This window comes from Equus asinus, chromosome 22, assembly GCF_041296235.1.
Source record: "Equus asinus isolate D_3611 breed Donkey chromosome 22, EquAss-T2T_v2, whole genome shotgun sequence".
NCBI classification, from domain to species: Eukaryota; Metazoa; Chordata; class Mammalia; order Perissodactyla; family Equidae; genus Equus; species Equus asinus.
This window is the reverse complement of record NC_091811.1, coordinates 66,106,319-66,128,380: the sequence shown is the minus strand read 5'-3', so window position 1 is coordinate 66,128,380 and position 22,062 is coordinate 66,106,319. Positions and strand designations below refer to the sequence as shown.

The 22,062-nt window shown below is 40.9% G+C and overlaps 1 protein-coding gene across 17 annotated transcripts in view; it reads left to right on the top strand.

The window, feature by feature from the left end:
• The window catches only part of GRIP1 (glutamate receptor interacting protein 1), a 597,356-nt gene that overhangs the window by 488,972 nt on the left and 86,322 nt on the right, over positions 1–22,062 (top strand). For all 17 annotated transcript variants that reach the window (XM_070493998.1, XM_070494003.1, XM_070493995.1 and 14 more), the window contains one exon: positions 21,227–21,374. In XM_070493998.1, the coding sequence (XP_070350099.1) occupies positions 21,227–21,374 (148 nt within the window). The remainder of the gene's footprint in view (positions 1–21,226; positions 21,375–22,062) is intronic.

The following is a 22,062-nucleotide window of genomic DNA, read 5'->3' as shown; positions in this document are numbered from 1 at the left end:
GATACAAGATCAGTATACAAAAATCAGTTTCAATTCTCTATACTAGCCAAAAACAGAAAGTTAAATCTTTAAGATTCCATTTATAATAGCAATAAAATAATAAAGTTCATATAAGGAATAAATATAACGAAAGTTGTATCATCCCGTTAGATACAGATATAGATAGAGATATATGCATATACATAAAAGAATATTTAAATAAATGAAGACCTATATCATGTTCTTTAATGGAAAGTCTTAGAATCTAAAAGATATCATTTCTCTCAAATTCGTCTATAAATTCAATTCTATTCAAAATCCCAAAAGGATCTTGGGCAGGACCTTAATAAGCTGTTTCTAAAATGTATATGGAGTAAGAAAGGTGGGAGGGGAAAAACAGCCAAAATGTTTTTGAAACAATATGAAAGCAGAGAAACTTATTCTACCCAATATCAAGACTCATTCTAAAATTGTGCCATTAAGTCTATGAAATATCAACGTGGGGTAATAAAGAGACAAGTGGAAGAGAATGGAATGCCTAGAAACAGACTACTGCACATGTGGAAACAGAGGTATAGTCTTACGTCACTGGGGAAAGGTTGAACTAGTCAGAAAATGATGCTGGGTCATTTTTAGCCACATGGGAAAAAATTCAATTAAAATCCTACTTCATATCACACCCAAAAATAAATTCTGTATTTATGTAACCATTTCCCAATAGACTACTATTATAAATAACTGGAATGAATATCCTTTTACCCAAATCTTTGTCTGTATTTCTGACTTCATTAAGTCAAAAGTGTATTTCTTTTTAAGCTATTTGATACATCATTCTACGTTGTCGTCCAGAAAGGGTATACTATTTTGTATCACTATCAGCAACATTTTAAGTGAACATCTCACTAGAGCTTGTCAACATTGAACATTATCATGTTTAATCATTCTGATTTGTTAAATGAACATTGCATTTATATTTTAATTTACTTCTTTGAAAAATTTCTAGCACAAGTGAATATTTTTTATATGGATACTGGCCATTTTCATTTTTTATTGTCTGCTATGTCCTTTATTCATTTTCTATCAGAAGTGCTCTCAGTTTTTTTTTATTGGTTTGTATAAACTATTTAAATATTAAGGACACTAGTCCTTACCAGTTTGTTGCAAAAATCTCTTTTCTCAGTAGTTTATTTCCTCTTTTTGACATATTGAAGTTTTAGCGGGGGGGGGGGGGGAGGGGGGTTGGCTTCCATTATTTTTCTTAGGATTTAAATACTAATTTTTATAAACAGTTAGCTAATATTCCTGGATCATTTAATAAAGAACCTATCACGTGTCCACTGATTTGTGATTTTAAAAATCATACATCAAGTTATCAAATGTACAGTCACGCATCGCGATACGAAGTTTTGGTCAGTGAGGGACCATATAGACGACAGTGGTCCCTAAGATTAGTCCCATACAGCCTGGGTGTGTAGTGGCTGCACCATCTAGGTGTGTGTAAGTGCGCTCTGTGATGTTCACACAATGACGAAAGCGCCTAACGATGCATTTCTTAGAATGTGTCCCATTAAGTGACGGATGACTGTACCAGACTCTGCATCTGGGCTAGTTGTTCTGCTCTCCGTATCTAGCTTCACACCAGAATTCAGGCTAGGGCTTTTGAATTGAAGTCTTAGCATAAGAGCTCTTATTACCATGAAAGAACGCACATTTATTTTTTGAAAAATTACTTATCCGTATACTACATTTGTCATTATTCTAAGCCTTGTTAACTTTATATAGCGTATAAGCAAACTTTGATTTGGGTTTTTGATTTCTTTTTAATTCCTTTTTCTCTCTTTTCTTCTTTTCACCTTTCGTTCCTCACTTGCTTACTTTCTTTCTCTCAACCTTTTCTCTCCCAATGTGTCCTTCACTCTCTGTCTCCCTTTCTTTCTCCTTCCCCTTCCAGCCCCAGTTCTTTCTTAATGTTCTGCTCTTGGCTTCTCCTGGTTAATACCCGTCTCTGTTGTAATCACCTCACTTGAGTTGTTTCCAGGACCCCCTGTAGTCATTCTCTTATTTCTCTGTTTTGTCTTCCTTGCTGTTTTCCTAATTTGGATTAAGATAGGACTAATTAGAGATAAGGTCATAATTGAGAATGACAATTTGAAGAAAGGGAAGTAAAAATGGTGCCTTAGAAAATAAGAACATGGGACACTTTCAGTTAGAATTTTTGTTCATCAAATATTAGCTAATCTTTCCTTTTATAACAAAAAAACCCGCATTTTCCTTTTTTTGTAAAACTTTTATTCAACTCTTGGAATTTTTCTTTCTCAAAAGGAGTAAAATGAGCTCTTTATACAATATAGCCTACTAGTTACTTTGAGAGGCCCAATTAACATTTCTTTCAAACTCTTTGGAAGTCAAATTCCCATTAAAAATAGTTTACCAGGGGCTGGCCCTGTGGCCGAGTGGTTGAGTTCATGCGTTCCACTTGGGTGGCCCAGGGTTTTGCCAGTTCAGATCCTGGGCGTAGACATGGCACCACTCGTCAGGCCATGCTGAGGCAGCATCCCACATGCCACAGATAGAAGGACCCACAACTAAAATATACAACTATGTACCCATGGCGGGGGGGGGGGGGGGGGGACGCGCTTTGGGGAGAAAAAGGAAAAAATAAAATCTTGAAAATTCTTGAAAAAAAAAGTTTACCATTCTTGTTTTCTAAAGTGAGAAAAAATTCTAACATTTGTTGAATTAATATTTGATAACCAAAAAATAAATTTTACAAAATTTCTTTATTTTACCTGACTTTTGATGGGATTTTTTTAATGGGAAACTATTCAGTAAAAGGGTTTTTTTAATGGATATTTTTAAATGGGAAAACATCTGGTAAACTAGAATTTGATACCAAAGACACTGAGAATTTATTTGCTGAAAGTGAGAGTTAAGCATCGGTTTTATGTCTCTTAAGAATCTAGGTTAAGTACTGGTCTAGAGATTATCACTTCTCTTTATACATAATAAATTCTTGAATCCTAATGGACAATGTGTTGAGATAGGCATTAGATTATGTGGATTCCTATTTTGTAACTTTTACCAACCTCCTTTGATATTAGACTCAATGATTTCATTTCTTTGTATCATTTTTTTCTTCTATAAAATAAGAATAATGATATTTACCCTACTCAGCTCATTGGGATATGAAAATCCTCAATAATTAAACACTTAAAATAAAAGCTCTTCATCTTTAAAGGAAACCAGGAGATATTTAAAAGTAGAAAGGAAATAAGTTTATGAAAGAATATACAAAACTCAGTTTATGGGCCTCCATTCAGGTACCTTCCTGTCACTCTTAGATAAAGCTAAATAGATGCAAAAATTGCTATAGAAAACTAAAGGTCTTAAGTTGGGAAAATGAGTAACAATAGCTCAGTAGTATAGAAGGATGCCATCAGGTACGAATGGCAGAAAGCTAATTTATACTAGCTTACGGAGGGAATTTATTAGCTTACAAAAGTGGGGAGTCCAAGCTGCATCCTGGCTTCAGGCACAAGTTCCCCAATGTCATAGGCCTGCTGTCTCTCAGGGTTCCCTGCCTACGAAAGGCTGTCCTGTGTCATGGCAAGATGGCCCCAGCTGCCACAAGTCTGCATCGTCTTGAGAGTTCATGATGCCAGAGAAGGAAACAAGACTGGATCTCCCCTAAAAGATTCTTAGTGACTTAGCTTGGGACAAATGCTGACCTCTGCTCTGGTCACTGTGTCCAGGGATCTAGTGCATTCTCTGCTCCTTCAGTCAGGGAGGCAGGAGTGAATGTTAAACAGCCCCAACAGAAGGAGACAGAGAAATAGCATTTCCCCAAAGCAGATGACGTTGAGTTGAAAAGGAAGGTGATAGATGCCCAGTTGAAGACACCGTTCAATATTACAGGCTATGTTCCCACTAAGAGTCTATGAGAGTTTCCCTTTTCTTCGCATCCTTACCAGCTCTTGGTATTGGTATTTTATGTTAACCATACTGATGGGTATGGCATGGCGTCCCGTTGTACGTTTAATGTACCTTTCCTGGATGAATAACCAAGTGGAGCACCTTTCCATTTGCCAGTGGGACAGATACGCTGCATTGATTTTACTTTTAATACTTTCATTTATTTAATACTATTAAGATTATGACACATTATGTCTTGGGAAGTGTGTGTGTCTATAATCAAAGATATAAATGTTGGTTTTATTTATCTATATACTATTGAAAGTACACAAATTATTTCTTAGAAAGTGTGTGTGTGCATGCCTGCAACCGTAGCTATTGATATCTTAGCCCTGGAATCCAATATATTTTCCAGTAAATCTCAGATCATGAACTTTAGCAAATTCAGTAGTCTTTCCAGGAAAGCTGTTGAAACTATTGATTTTATTAACTAAAGTTAAATTTAGTCTGTGTTAAAATTTTAAGGAAAATTTATTGAGATAAGGAGGATTGTGGCAGGGAGTGGTTTGGGGGAAAATTAAGAGTTCGGTTTTGGATATGTTACGTTTGAGATGTCGATGCATCATCCACGTGGGGATGTGGAGCCGACAGCTGGGCATTTGAGCCTGGAGTTCAGTGCACACGTTAGGGCAGGAAATAGAAATTTTTGAGTCATCAGCACAGAGATGTACTTGAAAACCATGAGGTACCTTAGGGGAGTGAGCATGGACAGAGAAGAGAGGGGTCCAAGCACTGAGCTCTGGAGCCTTCCCAAAGTGATAAGGCAAGAAGGTGAAGAAGAACCTGAAAAATAAGTTGAGAAGGAACACCCAGTGATGGAGATAGAGGACCAAGTCAGAGTGTGGAGTCACAGAGGCCAGGCATTTCCTTTGTAAAATGGTGGTAATTATGCTACCACACTCACAATATGCTGTGAGGAGCAAAAGAATTAATAGGGTGTTTGGCTTGTTAATATGTGCTCAATAAATATGAACTTTTTTTCTTTTCTTTTCTTTTCTTTTCTTTTTTTTTTTTTTTTGCTGAGGAAGATTCACCCTGAGCTAACATCTGTGCCAATCTTCCTCTATTTTGTATGTGGGTCACTGCCACCACATGGCCACCGATGAGTGGTGTAGGTCTGGGAGCTGAACCTGGGCCACCAAAGCAGAACACACTGAACTTAAACCACCATGCGGCTGGCCCCTAAACTAATTATTTTAAATGTTTATGGGGGAAAAATCCTCCACTTCTTTCTTGTTGAAATGTATTCCCAAATGACTTGGCCTGTCTCAGTCTTGTCATAACTAACCGACACTGTCAGTGAGTCCCAGGAAGGTAAAGTTGAGGGTTCCATGCTCCGCTCCCCTGACATGAACCTCAGGTCCCCGGTTACCCTGGATTAAGCAACAGCTGAAGCTTTACTCTGTGACAAGACTGAGTTCTTGGTAGAGAGAATATTTGGGAAATGCTACTTTTCTTTTCTGAAATTCATCAGAATACTTATTTTGCTTAAACCTTTGCTGAGAATATTTCTAAAATTTCTCCTCTTTCCAGTCACCCTGTTTGTCTCCATTTTTGCTTTCCTTGCACTCATCCCTGCCTCTCACTCACAGATGCCTCCCGCCGTGTGTCTGCCTCCCTTCTTCACGCCCACTTCCATTCGGATCCGTGCTCACACAGAAGCCCGAGAGTGCTCGCTACAGCATGCGCCGAATCCTGTCATCCCATTCCGTGTTATCCGCTAAGTTTAGGATAAAATTATACTCTGCACCGCCCCTCTGAGTCCCTGCCTGCGCTGTCGCCAGAACCGCCTTCCCCACCTCAGCTTTCCAGTCCCAGGCTTCTCTCTTCCCTTTGTGCCCCCAGGCTCTTTTGTTACCTCCTCCCCCACACCAGGCTCCTATCCTCAGGGACTTTGCAAGTTCTGTTCCCTCTGCCTCAGAAGTGGTTCCCCGACCCTTGCACATGTGCAAATGCACATTCTGTCCCCAGCTGTTTTGGGCACGTCCTTTAATGTCTCAGGCTAAATGTCAGTTCCTCATAGAAAACTCTCCTGACACCCCATCTCAATTAGGTCTCCCTGTTTCACTTGCCCAGGGAACCCTCATTTCCCTTCATGGTAACCATCACCATTTTGATGCTAATTTGTCCCTGACCTTAAGCTGCTGTCCGCACTAAACCGAAAGCACCATGAGGGCAGGGACAGGGACCTCCTATGGTTTTCCACCACTAGATGCACAGTATATGCCAGAAGTACAAAAAGGTGCACATTAAATATTTGGTGAACAAATGAAACAGGCAGGTTAAAAGCCGGGAGTCACTTGTGTCACTAAATTGAGAGTAAATATTTACTCTTCTCCGAAAAACTCCAAAAGTAGTTGTAAGAGATGCAATAGAGGCTTAAGTAACCAATTTGTGTTCATATTCTGATATTCATATTCACTCTCTCTTCCCTTCCCCCCTTCTCTTCCCTTCAAAAAGCATTTCCTCCAGATGAAGGCATGAGGGGCCTGAACCCCAGACAGCTACATAGGAGGGTTTTCAGGAACTCATTGGCCCACACCCACAGTTGATTTCTTGCCCAAGTGTTCATTACTGATTTTCAGTGAATCAGGAATGCCAGAGCTCCAGAATCGAGACGTACATGTTAGTCTGGAGATGTAGGCTTTAAGAGAATAGGCCAAGAAGGTAGACCAGTGTACAAGCCACGCGTCCTTTCTGTCTAGGTCTCGAAGATGGGGAAGTACTGGGACCAGAGTACAAAGTGGCATGTATTCCCCTGTGTCCAGCCCTCCTAATTTAGAAGACGCTCATTTTAACAAAGTCACAAATATGAGTCTTCATGATGGAAATCTGCAACTGTGTGGCTTTCGAAAGGTGCCCTGCTGTGGTGTCTTGGCTGGTCGAAAGCTTGGTGTTCTGTAGGTCAAGATCCCAACCTCTCTTTAGTTACAGCTGTTGCTACAAATTGGGAGTGTAAATCTATTGTATGATCCATACTCATTGTCCACCACCCACCATATCCCATACCTTCCCCAGAGGCCTCAGCCTTGTAGACACTAGTAAAAGGAATGTTCTCTTGGACACTCCTAGTGTGATGTCAGAGAAGCAATATATACTTGAACAAGCAGAGTTTGGAGACCTGACAGTTTTGCCTCACTGGAGACTTTCATTCTGACATGTTTGTTTGTGGCTCTCAAGAGGTGGAAAAAAAAAAAAACTACTAAGCCACACATGCTCTTTCGGAGAGTAGGGAGGAGTGGTTATCATTAATTCACAAGAATTGGGTCAAGTACTGCAGTAGCGCTTCGGCTGCTCTCGTGTGAATCCCGCTGGCCTCTCTGCCTTCTGCGCTGTGGTTTGTCACTGTTGGTGCTGCTTCTGAGGGCCCTTTGAAGTTTGGCTGCAGACTGGATCTCAGATGTCTCACGCTGTGGAGACGTGCTTTGGGTGACTCTTACTTCTCAGAGGTGACTTCCTTGACTTGAATGCATCTGTTGAGTTCCTTAAAAGACAGTTTTGTGCTGAGTGGTACATTTGCCTTGCAGAATCTGCTACGCTTAAGCCTTACTATCCAAACAGAGTTATAGTGAATGCTTGTCAGCCTTTCCAGCAGAATTCTCACATTTGGGAGGGCATATGGGGGCCTAAGATAGGTTTTAGGGTGGTCAGTCAAGCTGAAGATATCATTTGGCAGGAATGTTAAATATCCCACCTGTGAAAAAATAAAAATTAATTTAATTTTCATAATTTCTGTAGTTCAGATGCTCCACATACAAATGTTCTTTGTGTACCTCGTCCATGATATGATTCATTAGTTATAGATTATAAAACTCAATCCATAGCCGTGTAAATAACCTCAAACTGCAGAGAGAGTAATATCGAACTCATTTACAACACTTAAAGCTAAGTAAGTGGAACGACACATGAAAATCTAGCTAATGAGCCACTAGAACACTGTCCAGCTTCTTCATCGTGCCCTCCTTTTTCTGTTACAACTCTCTCTGGATGGCAGCATCACTGCATCTTCCATAGAGGCCAACGCGAACTCAAAGTTCTGGGCTCATATAAATAATACTTTAATTTTTTGACTTGAGTGTTTTCTCTAGCTTTCTCTGACCAAGTAAAGAAAGTAATTTTTCACATCAACTAGGAAATTAGTTAACAGCATAGATGACATCAGCATGTCCTGGGTTTAACCCAAGAAGGAGTAGAGAAGGAGAAAACTAACAATTTGTATAGTTAATTTCTCCCAAGCACTGTGCAAGGTCCTTTAGTCATTTCATTAACTCTAGTTGTCATAGCAAGCCTGTGACATATGCATTATTCTCCTTATTTTTCATAGACGAAGTAACTGTCTTGGAAAGGTTACATTAATCGCCCAAGTTCACACAGATTGTGTTGTGTTGCACCTACAATTAAACCCAGATGGACCTCACAGATCTGACAATGTACCTGCAAGAGACTGACAGTGATGACAGCCAATGCAGGGAACAATACATATTTTAAGTATGGATGAAAGGGATTTTTTTGAGAGTTCAAAGCGAATTTTTATTAAAAACGATTGAAGATCCTTGAACAGCAACTACTATTAAATGCTAGCTCACTATAATTTACTTCACTTTGTTTTTGATGATATTTGCTTTTTCTGAATAAAGATGTTAACTATGGAAAATATAGACAAAAGGATAAAGCAAAATATAAATTATCCCTCATTCATCTTGTAGGCATGGCCCCGTTACAGTCCTCTGAGTTTTAGGTATAAAGATTGACATCATATATGTAACAAGCTTTTGTCACGTGGGCTTTTTTTCACCTGAAAATATATTATGAGCATTTTCCCATGTCATTGAGTATATTCACAACATCAAAATATTCCATCATATGGATGCACCATGTTTAATTTAACCAATACTTATTGATAGACATTAGGCTGTTGCTAAAGTCTTGCTCTTATGTCTAAATAATTCTGAGATGAACTTCTCTGTATGCAAATGAGACAAATGCAATATATTTATTACAAATTGACTTCTGGAACTTGAGTTGCTGGGTCAGAGGATGTGAGTGTGTTTAAGTTTTGTGATGCACAACAAACTGATTGCAAGAAATGTAACCTCCAATTACCACTCCCGCCAGGACCTGGCAGGGTCCACCAGTGCCATTTTCCTGGATGGAGGAGGCTGCTGCCAACCCACCCTCCCTGCTCGGGTGGCACCGTGAGCAAACGGTGGGCCCGATTAAAAGCTCAACCTTTTAATTTCTCGGTGCACATTTGCAGACCTTCCAACCTTGAAACTATAAGCACCTTCTGGAGGAAAGTTTTGAAAGCAGTAGAAAAAGTAATGGAATATGCCTTTGTATGTTCTAAGCTTAAGATTCTGAGATTGAAATATAAGACTCAGGCAGTTAATATTCTTTCAAAAATGAAAGTCTTACAAAGAGTATTTAAAAATAAAAGTGAAATCCTATCATTTAAAATATAATTGTTTTAGACCTAAATGCATTATTGAGCCAAAAAAAAATTGCTAGAACATCAAATATTTAACATTAAGCACCTAAGAGAGTTCTGAGTAAGAGGAAAGAAAATGAGACATTGAATTAATTATCCACTAGTGTTTAATCATTCCGGCATTTTTATTGATTTAAATTATGGTAAAGCTACTCAGACTAAGGGAGTGGGGCATAATTTTCCAAGAAGCCTCCCACCCCCGTTTTCTTTACTCTCTTAATATCTCGAGTATACCCAGAGACATCTTCACAGATCCCGGGCATGGCCTCTGCAACCCAGATTTCCATAATGAACCAGAAGCATCAGAAGCTAACTTGTCTCTGAAGGAGGGGAACAGATAGCCCAGGAAAACGAGCACAGGTGCTCTCTCAAAGTCGGGCCCGTGCTCACTTCTCAACGTAATCAAGAGATCATGAGTGGCCGTGGAGCGCCACCGTCAAAATCAGAGTTCCAGAATGAAGGGTTTAAAATGGAACAGCCCTTTGGCAAAGGCCCTCGCCTTCCTTAATTCTACGGACGTGTGCAAAATGTACTTGGACTCCACAGACCCTCAAGTTCCCCACAGAACTGCTTGGCTCTTTCTTCTGCTGTGTGTACTGGTTTCCAAAGCTTTCTACTTTGGTCTTTTGAAGTATTTCAGGAGTCGTTTCGATTTCGGTTAGTGGGAGTATATCTTATAGAGGCATAACGTGCTATGTATCACTTCCGAATGCCCCTCCTATCTAAAATTGGTCAAGAAGCAGATGTCTGTAGAAGACCTATCTAACTAACTAGGTGAAAAGATGGTATTCAAAACACGCTTCTGAAGATACGTAAGGCTCCCTGGAGACGGCGTCCGCCCAAGCTGGTAACGCACCACAATCATTGAACCTGGGCCTCATTTACTTGCACCACCATCCGATGCTGGAATCCCTCAGGATCTTCCCCACAAGCTCTATTTGAACACCTCTCATGGCAGCTTCCTGCCAACCAAGCCTATAGCCTGCAGCAGGAGCCCTCCACCTCCCTGCACACGGGAATCACCTGGAGACTTTGAAATGCCTCGGCCCATCCCAGAGGGGTTGTGGTCACAAAGAGAACGAGATGTTACGTGTTGAAAACACTTTGTAAGCTAGGACTCACTGTAAAAACGTAAGGCAAATCATCATTTACCCTAATCAATAATAATTTCCAAATAGTCACCCATCATTCCAACCTGTCTAAAGGTTTTTAGATCCTGATTCTGACATCCAGCTTATTTTCTGTCCCCTCCAGCTGTACGTCAAAGTTTTCTAATTAGAAATTTCATTTATTTTATGAATGAATATTTATTGAGGACCCCCTAGATTCAAGACACTGGACTGTGTGCTCATTATTGCTGTCCAGTGGTCACGTTGGCCCGAGCTCGGGGGGCCTCTTGGTGTCTTTGCTCTGTTGATGTCCTGGTCAGACTTGCTTTGCTTCTTCATTGACAAGGTGTTGGTGGTTTTAATACATAGTCGTCAGCTTGTTTTTCTTTTGTTTATCTAGCCATGTCTTTAGACCGTATATTTGACCAGTGTTTTGTTAGGTTTTTCTTTTTTAATATTGTGTTTACCTCCCATAAAAACCCAAGGTCAGTCAGAAATATAGATGCTTTAAATATTTCTAAGTATATTTTTGTCAGCTTACCAATAAACTGGCTTTTAGGATGTCTGTGTGGTTGGTATTCATTTGTCTTATTTTAGATCTGGTTCCTAGAGAGCTAGGACACTTTTTTTTTTTTTAACTGTAAACATAAAGCCAAATCCAGCACAGGATGCCCGAGAGAGTCTGCATCCTGCTGTTGCGCCGTTAACTCTTCCTGACTGACCGTTCCTTCCCTGTCTGGGGAGGTTAAGAATCCTGAGTGGTAGGAATTCTTCTTCATACTGGCAGGCACTTACTCCTACGTAAGTACTTTCCCTGCCTCAGCAGAACCTGGTGGGGATTCAGTGCATTTTCTGTGTGGATCACTTATCCAGCTCAGAAAAACCTGACAGTGACTATTTTTAAACGGAGGCGGAATCAGCCTTTCTGGAGAATGATGATATGGAATATGATGATTGTGCAGTTGTCATGGATATATATGCCAAATCTGTTTAAAGTCAGGGCAAAGGATTGTTCGCTTTGCGGCAAATATTTCTACTTTTCCATTGGTATTGGTCACTTAAATGCCAGATTCACTTGGCTTTTTACACTTTTTAAAGCTTTGTAAGTTTCCTGAAACTTAACATAACATAAAGTTAACTGAACATAAACTTTGTAAGTTTCCTGAAAGCTCGCTCCTAGTAGACAGAATTGTGAAGTCTTCATACGAGTGCTGACGACGGAGACGAAAGCTTGCAGAGCTTGTGTGGTGAAGGATGTGGCGTCGTCTACGAAATGTGCTCCACATCATGGTGTCTGAGCTCAGAAATTTCTTTAAGAAATCTTGTGACCTGGCTGTTCTCATCCTCTCTTTTACAAGTTTAAAAACTGTTTATCGTTTATCTAAATGGGATAAGATTAGAGCCCTAGAAATTTAAGTGGGAAGACATTTATTAGTATTCTCCAAAATGTTTAAATATCTATAAAAACTATGTCAGTCCGTCAAATCTAAAACTACCTGTAAATCCTAACATGATTATTTCATATCTTATTATTCCCTTAGCCAGGGGCCTAAATTCCTCTACTTTTTAGTTACTGGGTTCTGGTTTCCCCTGAATTAAATACACAGTAAAACATCACTCTACAAAGGGCCAAAAAGCCAAGGCAATGAAGATGTCAAGATCTTTTCAAAAGCTAAAGTACTTAAGACAGTGTGGTACTGTCATAAGGCAGACAGATTGACCAATAGAACAGAATAAAGTGTCCGGAAACAGACATAGACACGTGTAGTCATCTAACTTATGACACCGGTGACATTGAACCGCGGTGAGGAAAGGATGGTCTTTTCAAAGGCTGATGATGGGTCAGTTATATCCATGTTGAGAAGATATATTGTGATCCTACCCCACGCCAGACACAGAAATCCGTTCCAGATGGACTACTGATCTAAGTGTGAAAATCTACTAATAAAGCCTGTTGAGAAAGCATAGGAAAACATCATCCTGACTTCATAGTAAGAAACGATTTCTTAAACAGGACACATAAAGTATTCGAAAAAGAAAAAAATGAATAAGAGCGTTATTCAAAAGACACCATTAGGAGTCTGAACTGGAAAGCCACAGAGGGGAAAAGTATATTTGCAAACCATATATCCAGTAAAGGACTCACACTAGAATATGGGTTTTTTTTTAACTCCTACAAATCAATAAGCCAGACAACCTAATAGAAAGTTGAGGGAAAAGGCTTCAGCAGACACTTTATAAAAGAAGATATCCAAATGGCCAACAAGCCATGAAAAATTGCTCAACACCTTAGTCATCAGGGAAATGCAAATTGGAACCACAATGGAATACCACTCCACGCTCACCTGAATGCTACAATGGGAAAGACTGATACAGCAAGAGGAGACAAACATGTGGAGCAGTGGGAACTCTCTCTGCTTTCTGGTGAGAAGGTAAATTCATAAACTCATTTGGAAAACTCTTTGACAGTATCTACTTAAGCTGAGCATATTCATACCCTATGGCCCAACAAGTCCACTCCTCATAGCTCCCACAGAGACTCATACCTTTGTTCACCAAAGACCTACTAGAATGTTCAGAGCAGCCATGTTTGTATTAGCCAAAAACTGGAAAATATCTAAATAGTAGAATGGATAAATTATGGCTTATTCGCCCAATGGAATAATATATACCAATGAGAATAAATGATCTAAAACTGTTACCGCCCAAGTGGGGTCCCCTGCCTGCCGCCAAGACATGCCAGTAGTCAGGAGGCAAGGTGGTAGGAGAGAAAGGACTTTATTACAGCTTGCTAGCGAGAGGGAAGATGGCCGACTCCTGTCCGAAAGAACCGTCTCACAGAACAAAGCCTACAGGCCAGTTATATACGGGGCCAGTCTCCAGGTGGGAGAGGTGGCTGCTCTCTGGGTGGGGCAGACATCTGGTCCCAGTTCCTGATAGTCCTTTGTTTTACTGGATGTGCATCAGAGAATGGAGCAACGCCTTATACCCTGATCTTTCAATTGCCATTGATGAGGGCTATCAGCATAGGCTCTCTGCCCGGGGGGTCATCATTCCTAAGGAACTCAAAAGAACAAAAGTAATCTCTTAAAGCAGCTGGGAGGGGCCGCAAAATCTACAGAGCATGTCTGGGCTAGTTAGTCAGAGGTCATTTAAAGTTACAATATAGTTTCTTTTCTACAATATGGCTTCCCTTATGTCAACCTTGTGTTGAGCCGGCATCAAAACTACCCTCAACAATATGCACAAATCTCACAAACATAATATTGAGCAAAAGAAGCCCGAGATAGAAGAATACAAACTGAGTCTGTTGTCAAAAAGTATGAGAGTAAGCAATACTAACTTACGCTGTTAGAAGTCAAGAGGGCGGTTCCCCGTGGGAAGGGGGAGCGATTTAAAGGAGCAGACGGCAGGGGCACTCTGATGCTGGTCGTGTTCTATTTCTAGGCCTGAGTGTGGTTACACAGATGTGTTCAGTTTACGAAAACTTGTCAAGCTGCAAACTTATGATTTATGCATTTCTCAGTATGTTGTTATACTTCAGTAAAAAGTTTAAAAAGCACTATAACCCAATAAGCAGGGTACAAAAAAATCAGTCACGTAAAATGGGAGGGAGTGTTAAGATATTCTAAAGTCCGTGAAATGATTAGGCCAGCCTGCCGCAGAGAAGGAAAGTCAGTCACCCATCCTGCATTAGCCAAACTCCAGTTAACGTGGGACGTTCCTGCGTTTCCCTTGCTTTGGACTCTTCTTATAAAACAGTAACTTCGAGTTGACTCCTTTAACTTCCCAGGAAAATCTTATGATTTAGGGTAAAGCTCATTCAAACATGGCAGGTACACTTTTCATTATATCAGAGTATGTCCCAAGGACCGTATTTCAATAGACAAAAATGAATCGGCGATTTTATTTGTTAAAAAAAAATTATTAGTTTAGCTCATCTGAAAAGGGTTGACATTATTAGTAGCGTTACTTGAGTAGAATATCACTATTAGAAATGCTTTTAACCAATGTGTAAGTGGGCAAGCACCCCCAGAGGTACTTTTTACCTGAAGGAACGTCAGGCAGGCAAAGCCACCATTACCCTGCGGTCTTTCCGCCAGCCCCCAGGAGGTTCTCATCAAGCCTGTGCCCTGAATGAAATGCAGGGCTCCGAGTGGGAAAACTGATTGACGAAATAAAAACTCCAGAGTGTTCCCCTGCAAACAGTGATCAGCGCATCTTATGTAATTCTGTAGCCCATCAATCAGCACCGCGTGCTAGGCGTCAGTCGCAGTGTAAATATCTTAATGACCGAGACGCTTTAACCATGAATAATTTATATCTGTATGCTCCATTTTTCTCAACCATGCTTCACTGCAGTGGGATAAACTAATCTTCTGTCAGGGATGGGCTCTTGATTGTTTCTTCCGGGGTTTTCTTCTGTTTATTTTTCTCATTTTGATACACTCCATTTTTGTCTCTTGCACCTTCTTAAACGAGAGTGCCCCGTTCCTCCGCCTCGTCTGCCTGCTTTTACTTGTCCTGTGCATCTTATTAGACGTCCTGGACTAAAGCCAGGCTTTTGGACTCCTGCTGTTCATACTCTTCCTCTGTGAATGGAATTGGGTGGCAGCTAGGGAAACAGGCTTCATACCAAAGGCAGGATGCGTTTCTTGATGTTGTGGTGGGGAAACATTTATTATGGAAAGCAATTGCCAGAAAAGGCCAATGGCCAATTAAACGTTAGGCTTGGTAGGTCTCCTGTGATGCAGAAAGTAACTGCCGCATGGGTGATGCTGGAGAGCAGTATATGCTAAAACAGTTTTGTTGTTTTCCTAACGCCCATTAAAAGAAAGGCAGCTGAGAGACATTCCAATCAAATTCTCTCTCATCTAATCAGCTCATCGCACCCATGCCAGCTCACCCTGCCCAGCCTCCTCAGGTCCCCTGGGTCTCAGTGTCACTGCCATTCCCTTGACATGCGCCATAGATGTTGGGTAATAATAATCGCCTTTCTCTAGACTCTAGCTTGTGGACAGGCAGCTTCAGCTGCCTTCTGTGGATCTTCTTCCATGCTTGAGTAATTCTAGAAACCTGGAAATCACATCCTACTGGATAACCCAATATTTTTTTATAAGCACTTTGACCCTGCTATATTAAAGATTTCGTTGAGGGGAAATTGCAAACATTTTGTGTCCTATAGTTAAAAAAAAAAAAAAAACTGGAAACTTCATGAGGTTCAACAGATGAAGTTTCCCTAGTGAAATCCGGGAGTGGTACCCTGCCCCCACCTTCCTGGCAAGGAATCCCAAGGGGCTGCTAGAAGGAGCATAATACATTTTCATCTTCAAGTTCCCAGTACCCTCTGATATTCCTGCCACAGAGCTAGCACTCAATGAATGTACTTTAAAATTCATGTTGTGGGCATGACGCCTTAGCCTGCAGACTTAGAGAGCCCAGTTCTGTGGGGAGGCAAGGTGGGCAATCTTCTATCCTGGCAAGAATCTAATTAGGCTTCTCCTGCCTCCCGGTAGTACCTTAGTCCCGCCTCTGATTCATCTGATGTCCAAAACATGTGGATGTGGTCTCTCAGTCATGTATACAAAATGCCAGCCCTCCAGGGTCTCATCACAGGGGACTTTCTTAAATTGTCTAATATCCAGCTTCTGTTGGAACCTAAGTGAGGGAAAATATGGCTATCTATGAAAGATCCCCAGAGAGACATCCAGTCTGTCTACCCTAGGATCTATCTTTAGATTAAGTTACCACCACGTTAGCTTGTCCCATTATAGGGACATCATCACTGATTTGCATTTTAATCTAATGCCTCAACTTTGATCAAGGAACAACCCTTGGAAACCACCTCTGTGTTCTATTATAAAAATGAGTTGAGGACATTACCCACTATATCAGTTAGCACCACCTATATCTAAAACCTCATAAGAGACGTATCTTTTAGAGATCCTGCTAGAAGAATCTTTATTTCCACCATAGGGACCAGTAGACCTCCTCCTTTTTAACAGTGAGAACTACATAGTTGACCATGTTTCCTTTATCGTCCTGGTTTCCACAAAGTTCAGTCATATTTTTTTTAATTGAAGCAAAATTCACATAAGATATAGTTAACCACTTTAAAGTATACAATTCAGTAGTATTTGGTCCATTCACAGTGTTGTGCAACCATCACCTCTGTCTAGTTCCAAAACTTAAGCAGTCGTTCCTTATTCCCCTCTCCCCACAACCCCTAGTAACTACTAATCTACTTTCTATCTCTATGGATTTACCGATAACTCAGAGTCATTTTTGCAATTCTTTATATTACATCTTTTGTTTAAAGCAAGCAAGAAAGGTAAAGTCATGCCCTGGAAACGTCTCACTGTGAAAGCTTCATATCATGTGACAAGTGTAGGAAGGTAGATCACCCCTCAAACTCGCTATCGACAGGATGCTGCTGTTGTCATTGACATCTCTAAGTCTGAGGTTTTCATCCCAGCTTGATAAACGTCAGTTGTCTAGAATCACTTCCATATCCAGCAGTTCACCTCTTCTACTCATTAGTAGGATACTGGAATCTAAATTAAGTTATTGTGTATTTTTACAGAAAAAGTTCATTAAGCTTCCCTAATGTTCTGATTCCCTCTAGGCTCTTACTTAGCTGACATTGCTGTTTCTCTATAGATCCATAGACTGTCAGGGCTCAAGAGCGTTTGTTGAAGTCCCCTGATTTTACAAAGAAGAAAATGAGTTTTAAGGCAGATGATGGGTTGGGCCACGTGATAAGTTGGCAAAACTAGGACCACCCTCAGGCCTCCAGCCTCAGCCCAGCTCAGCAGCACACGGCCTCTTCCTTTGACCAGGACTTTAAATGTCTCTTCTCAGCATTTTGAAGTTTTCTACTTCAGATTTTCAAAGAGACTCATTAATTGCACATTAGCCTCCCCCAAATGGCAAGCTCGTACTTGTTCCTTCAAAGCCTTAATGGGGAAAGTGCTACTTAAAGAGAGAGACTGTTCTAGTTTCCATTCACCAGAGCTGCTGTAGGGACGCTCTCCGCCTCTAAATTAACGACGGTAACAGATCGGGTACCCTTTCTCTGTGCTTCTTGATGTCCCTGTTCCTATCATTTCTTTCTACAAGAAAAAATTTAATATTCATTTTCCATTATAACTGGAATATTAGAACCATAAAAGAATATGGTTTTTAATACTTTGAGAAATATAGAGGCCAGGAAAAAAGAATAGTAATGTGAGAGTTCATATTTAAACAACTTCCACATATGCTAATAAGCACTTTAAAAACTCTGATTTTTGATCATGGTATACTGCTTTTCAGAAAAATGAATACCTATGGTGCCAGCCTGGTGGCATAGTGGTTAAGTTCATGCATTCCACTTCAGTGGCCTGGAGTTCACAGGTTTGGATCCCAAGTGTGGACATAGCACCACTCATCAGGCCACACTGTGGTGGCATCCCACATAAAATAAAGAAGATGGGCACAGATGTTAGCTCAGACACAATCTTCCTCAAGCAGAAAGAGGAAGATTGGCAATAGATGTTAGCTCAGGGCCAATCTTCCTCACAAAAAGAAAGAAAGAAAGAAAAATGAATACCCAGCATGTGTACTGGGTAATAGTTTATTGTGGTTTTATAAAATTTACATCTGCAAATACCTAGTTATAATAATTGCTCCCTAGAATAACAGTTCAAGTAAGATAGATGGGAGGAACAGACTCAAGTGAAAAGACCTATCAGGATCTAGATTCAGCTGGTAACAGAGACCCAAATTCATAATACTAGCTTAAATATGATAGAAGTTTATTTTTGGAGAGATTAAGCAATCTCTGGAGCTATGATTTCAGGTACTGAGACTTCCTCTATCTTGTGGCTCCATGCCGTTGTCTTCATGGTTGAAAGGGCTCACCAGTCTGGGCCCACATTGCAACAACAAGAAGGGGGAATGAGGTAGAGGGGGGCACAGCCATTCTTTTTAAGAGCATATCTAGGACAGGGCACATCGCACCTCAGCTCACTTCCCACTGGCTGGAACTTAGTCACATGGCTGCACCTCACTGCAAAGGAGGCTGGGAAATGTTGTCCTTAGCTGGGCAGTCCTTTGCTCAGCTAAAATTTAGAAAGCCTATTACCAAAGAAAGAAGAGAAGTGGGATACCAGGGAACAACTCTCAGCTTCTGTCATTTGTAAGAGATTAAGTGATAAGCAACAGAGAAACTTCATTACTTTCATCTGCTAAACCAAATAAATTTACCTTTAGACCTGAGAAAATCACAAGGATGAATGTATGGTGTTATCACCTCACAGACCTATCTTAAAATCCAGCAAGCCTATGGGAAGTGATTAGTCCTTCTAAAATTATCTTTCAAAGTTCTATAAAGATCATGTGAGAAAAGGCCCCGCTAGGCTAGTGCTCATGGGAGGTTCGAGCTGAGCCGGCGAAGACGTTGCTGGGGAGCATGCTCAAGGAAGAGGAGGAGGATGGACCTTTGCCGGTGGAGCTGGGAGCGTCAGATTCCGGGCTCTCAGCTTAGCAGCGGAACTTTGCCTCTTGGAGTTGAGAGGTGGGCAGAATCAACTGCCCTAGTGAAACGGGGGCTGCAGGGACTGGCCAGAGTTCTTTCCCGGGGGTCCCGGTTGGGGCAGATGAGGTACAAGCCACTGTTCCATATGGCCATGGGGGCCACTCCCTGTAAACTCCAAGGTAAGAGTAAGGCAGGACCCTGGGCAGCACCATGAGCAAGGGAGGCACTGGAGAGGAACAAAGCAGGTGAGGGAGAGGAAGGAAGAGAAGCCAGGATGTTGTCAGTGGCCCAGGTCGGGGGAATTAACACAGCAAGGTGAGCGAGACCAGAGAGTAGCAGCCACCATAGAGGTAGGTTCATGGGGAAGTTATAGCCATGACACCCCAGAACCAAAGCTTGTCTGAGTAGACTGAGAACTTTGGCTCCTCCCAGCTCTTATTAATGACACTCTGCCCTGCAATTGACAGAAAGAGATACAGACCCTAATGGTCTCTTAATGTTTTTTAGGACTAAATTATTTCAGTATCACCAATCACTTAAGAAACACAGTACATACAAGAATCCTTCACACTGGAATATCAATGTTGTTGGTGTGAATATTCTCAACGTTACCTTATTTAAGAAATTTCTTGTTTCATCTTGAGCGGAAGATGGCTCTCTCCCGTGAAACTTTCGGCTTTGTGAGTCAGTGCATACTGCCCGAGCGTCAGCAATAGGAATACAAATCTCCTAGTTCACTAATATCTGAGTGGTGCCTTGGTGATAAAGACGTAGTAGCAGAAAGACAAGGTTGTATTGATGAGGTTTCAAACACCAGAGCAGTAGGAAACCAGAAAAATATTACAGAGCAATATACAGACTTGAAAAGTGAGACGACTTCAAGGCTTGAGGTCATAATATATCAATAATAATAATACTTTTCTCTGTGTATAGCGCTTTGTAAATTACAAAATGCTTTAACTATACATTGATCTCACTGTAATAAGCACTGAGGAAAAGATACCATTTATAGGTAAGCAAGCAGACTTAAAACATTTTAATAACTGGTATAAGGCACCATGGCCATAATATTGTGAAAAGGAGAATTAAATGCAGGTGTTCTAACCCCATGTTCAGGGCTCTGTCCTGTGTGACCCCTGTCTCTCCTGAGCTTTCAGCGATGCCATGAGTTTCCTCATTTGTTCATGCATCTACTCAACAACTATTTATTGCACACCTCCTATGTGCCAGTCATTATCCCAGGCACTGAGTGATTGACAAGCCAGTCTCTGCCTTCTCAGCAAGCTTGCAGTCTGGCCAAGGACAGAGGCACGTAACCCACTTGCTATTGAAACAGTGAGGTGTGTGCTACAACAGCAGGAGTATAGCAGGCTGTGGGAGCACAAGAGAAAGGCATCACCCCAAATCGTGAGTCAGGAGGGGCTTTCAGAGGAATAGATATCTACAGTGAGTCCCTAAGGGTGAGTAGGAGTTGAAGGAAGGAAGAGTGTTCCAAGTCAAAAATAAAGCATGTAGAGAATAAAGTCACTCCTGAGGGGCAGGTGACCCTAGATCAGGTCCAGGATAGGGAATGACCCAACGGATTTACAAATTCAATTTCGTGTACACATTTCTACTATTTGGCTAATTAGAGACATCATCCATCCAATCCTCTCTCCCTTTCTCCCTCTTTCCTTCCTTCCTTCTTCCCTCCCTTCCTTCCTTTCTCCCTCTTTCTTTTCCTTTCCTTGCTTCCTTCCTTCCTTGCTTCCTTCCAGCCATCCATCCATCCATCAATTCTAGGTGCTAAGATTGTCTGTTGAATTAATTAATTTTTAAAATATTTATTGAGAGACCTAGTATATGGCAGGCACTGTGCCAAGTGATGTAGAGGCCGTAAAGATACACAAGACGTTATCCCAACTGATGCGAAGCTTAAAATTTAATTGAAGAGAGAAACCTGTGCACATGTTACCATAATACAAGCAGGCTAGAACAACTGTCCCAAGAGATGCCCCGAAAAGTTACCGCCGGCTGTAGGATGTTGTATGGAGGGAAGTCTGAGCTTCAGTGGTAAAATTAACAGAGCAACATCAGACTGAACATTCTCCATCTTTTTGGTGTGTCTGTTTGCTTATTTGTTTTATTTTGTTTTGTTTTCTGAAATTTGTTCTTCTGTAGATTCTGTGGCTACAGCATCCGGGCCACTACTAGTGGAAGTTGCCAAAACTCCTGGTGCCAGCCTTGGGGTTGCCCTCACTACCTCGATGTGCTGTAACAAACAGGTCATCGTCATAGACAAAATCAAATCTGCCAGTATCGCGGACAGGTGAGTGTTGTAGGAAGGGCCTGCTTTTCAAAACGCATATGTGTTAAAAATATATAGATAAAAAAATATATATATACACACATACACATGCATACACACACATAAACACGGGATAAAAAACAGCTCTGCTGTACGTTTATAAAAGTTTCACGTAGGGAAACAAGTTACCACTCTAGAGCTTACACAGTACCTGCCTTATTGGCCGCCCCGTGATGTAATGTCTCCTCATCCACATGTTTGGTGTGGCCTTTAGAAACGGGGGGGAAAAAGTCAAGCAACTGAGCAAGTTTCCTACTGTGTCCCAGGGTAACAGCCTGTTTCTGGTGTCGGGTTACTAAGCAGATGTTTATTATGTTCCATGCAGAAAAGTCATGGGTTTTCCTGAATTGTTAACAGTTAAGCCCTCCCACCATAAAATCTTATTCCTTTTTTCTTAAATAAATAAGACGTAATTTGTCAAATTGTGCAGTCTTTAAAGAAAGGTCCTATACTGTCATAGTAAGTTAATCTAAGGGTTTCACGATCTTCAAAGGTTCCTGAAAACATCGTTCATTCCTGTGATATAATAAAAACAAAAGTCCTTTTTCCTGAATTCTTTTTCCTAATTAATATTTTAGACTTACGAGGTAAGAAGGGGGAAAAAGAACTACCTGACCACCTAATGAATTATTTTACAGCTCCTAAACCC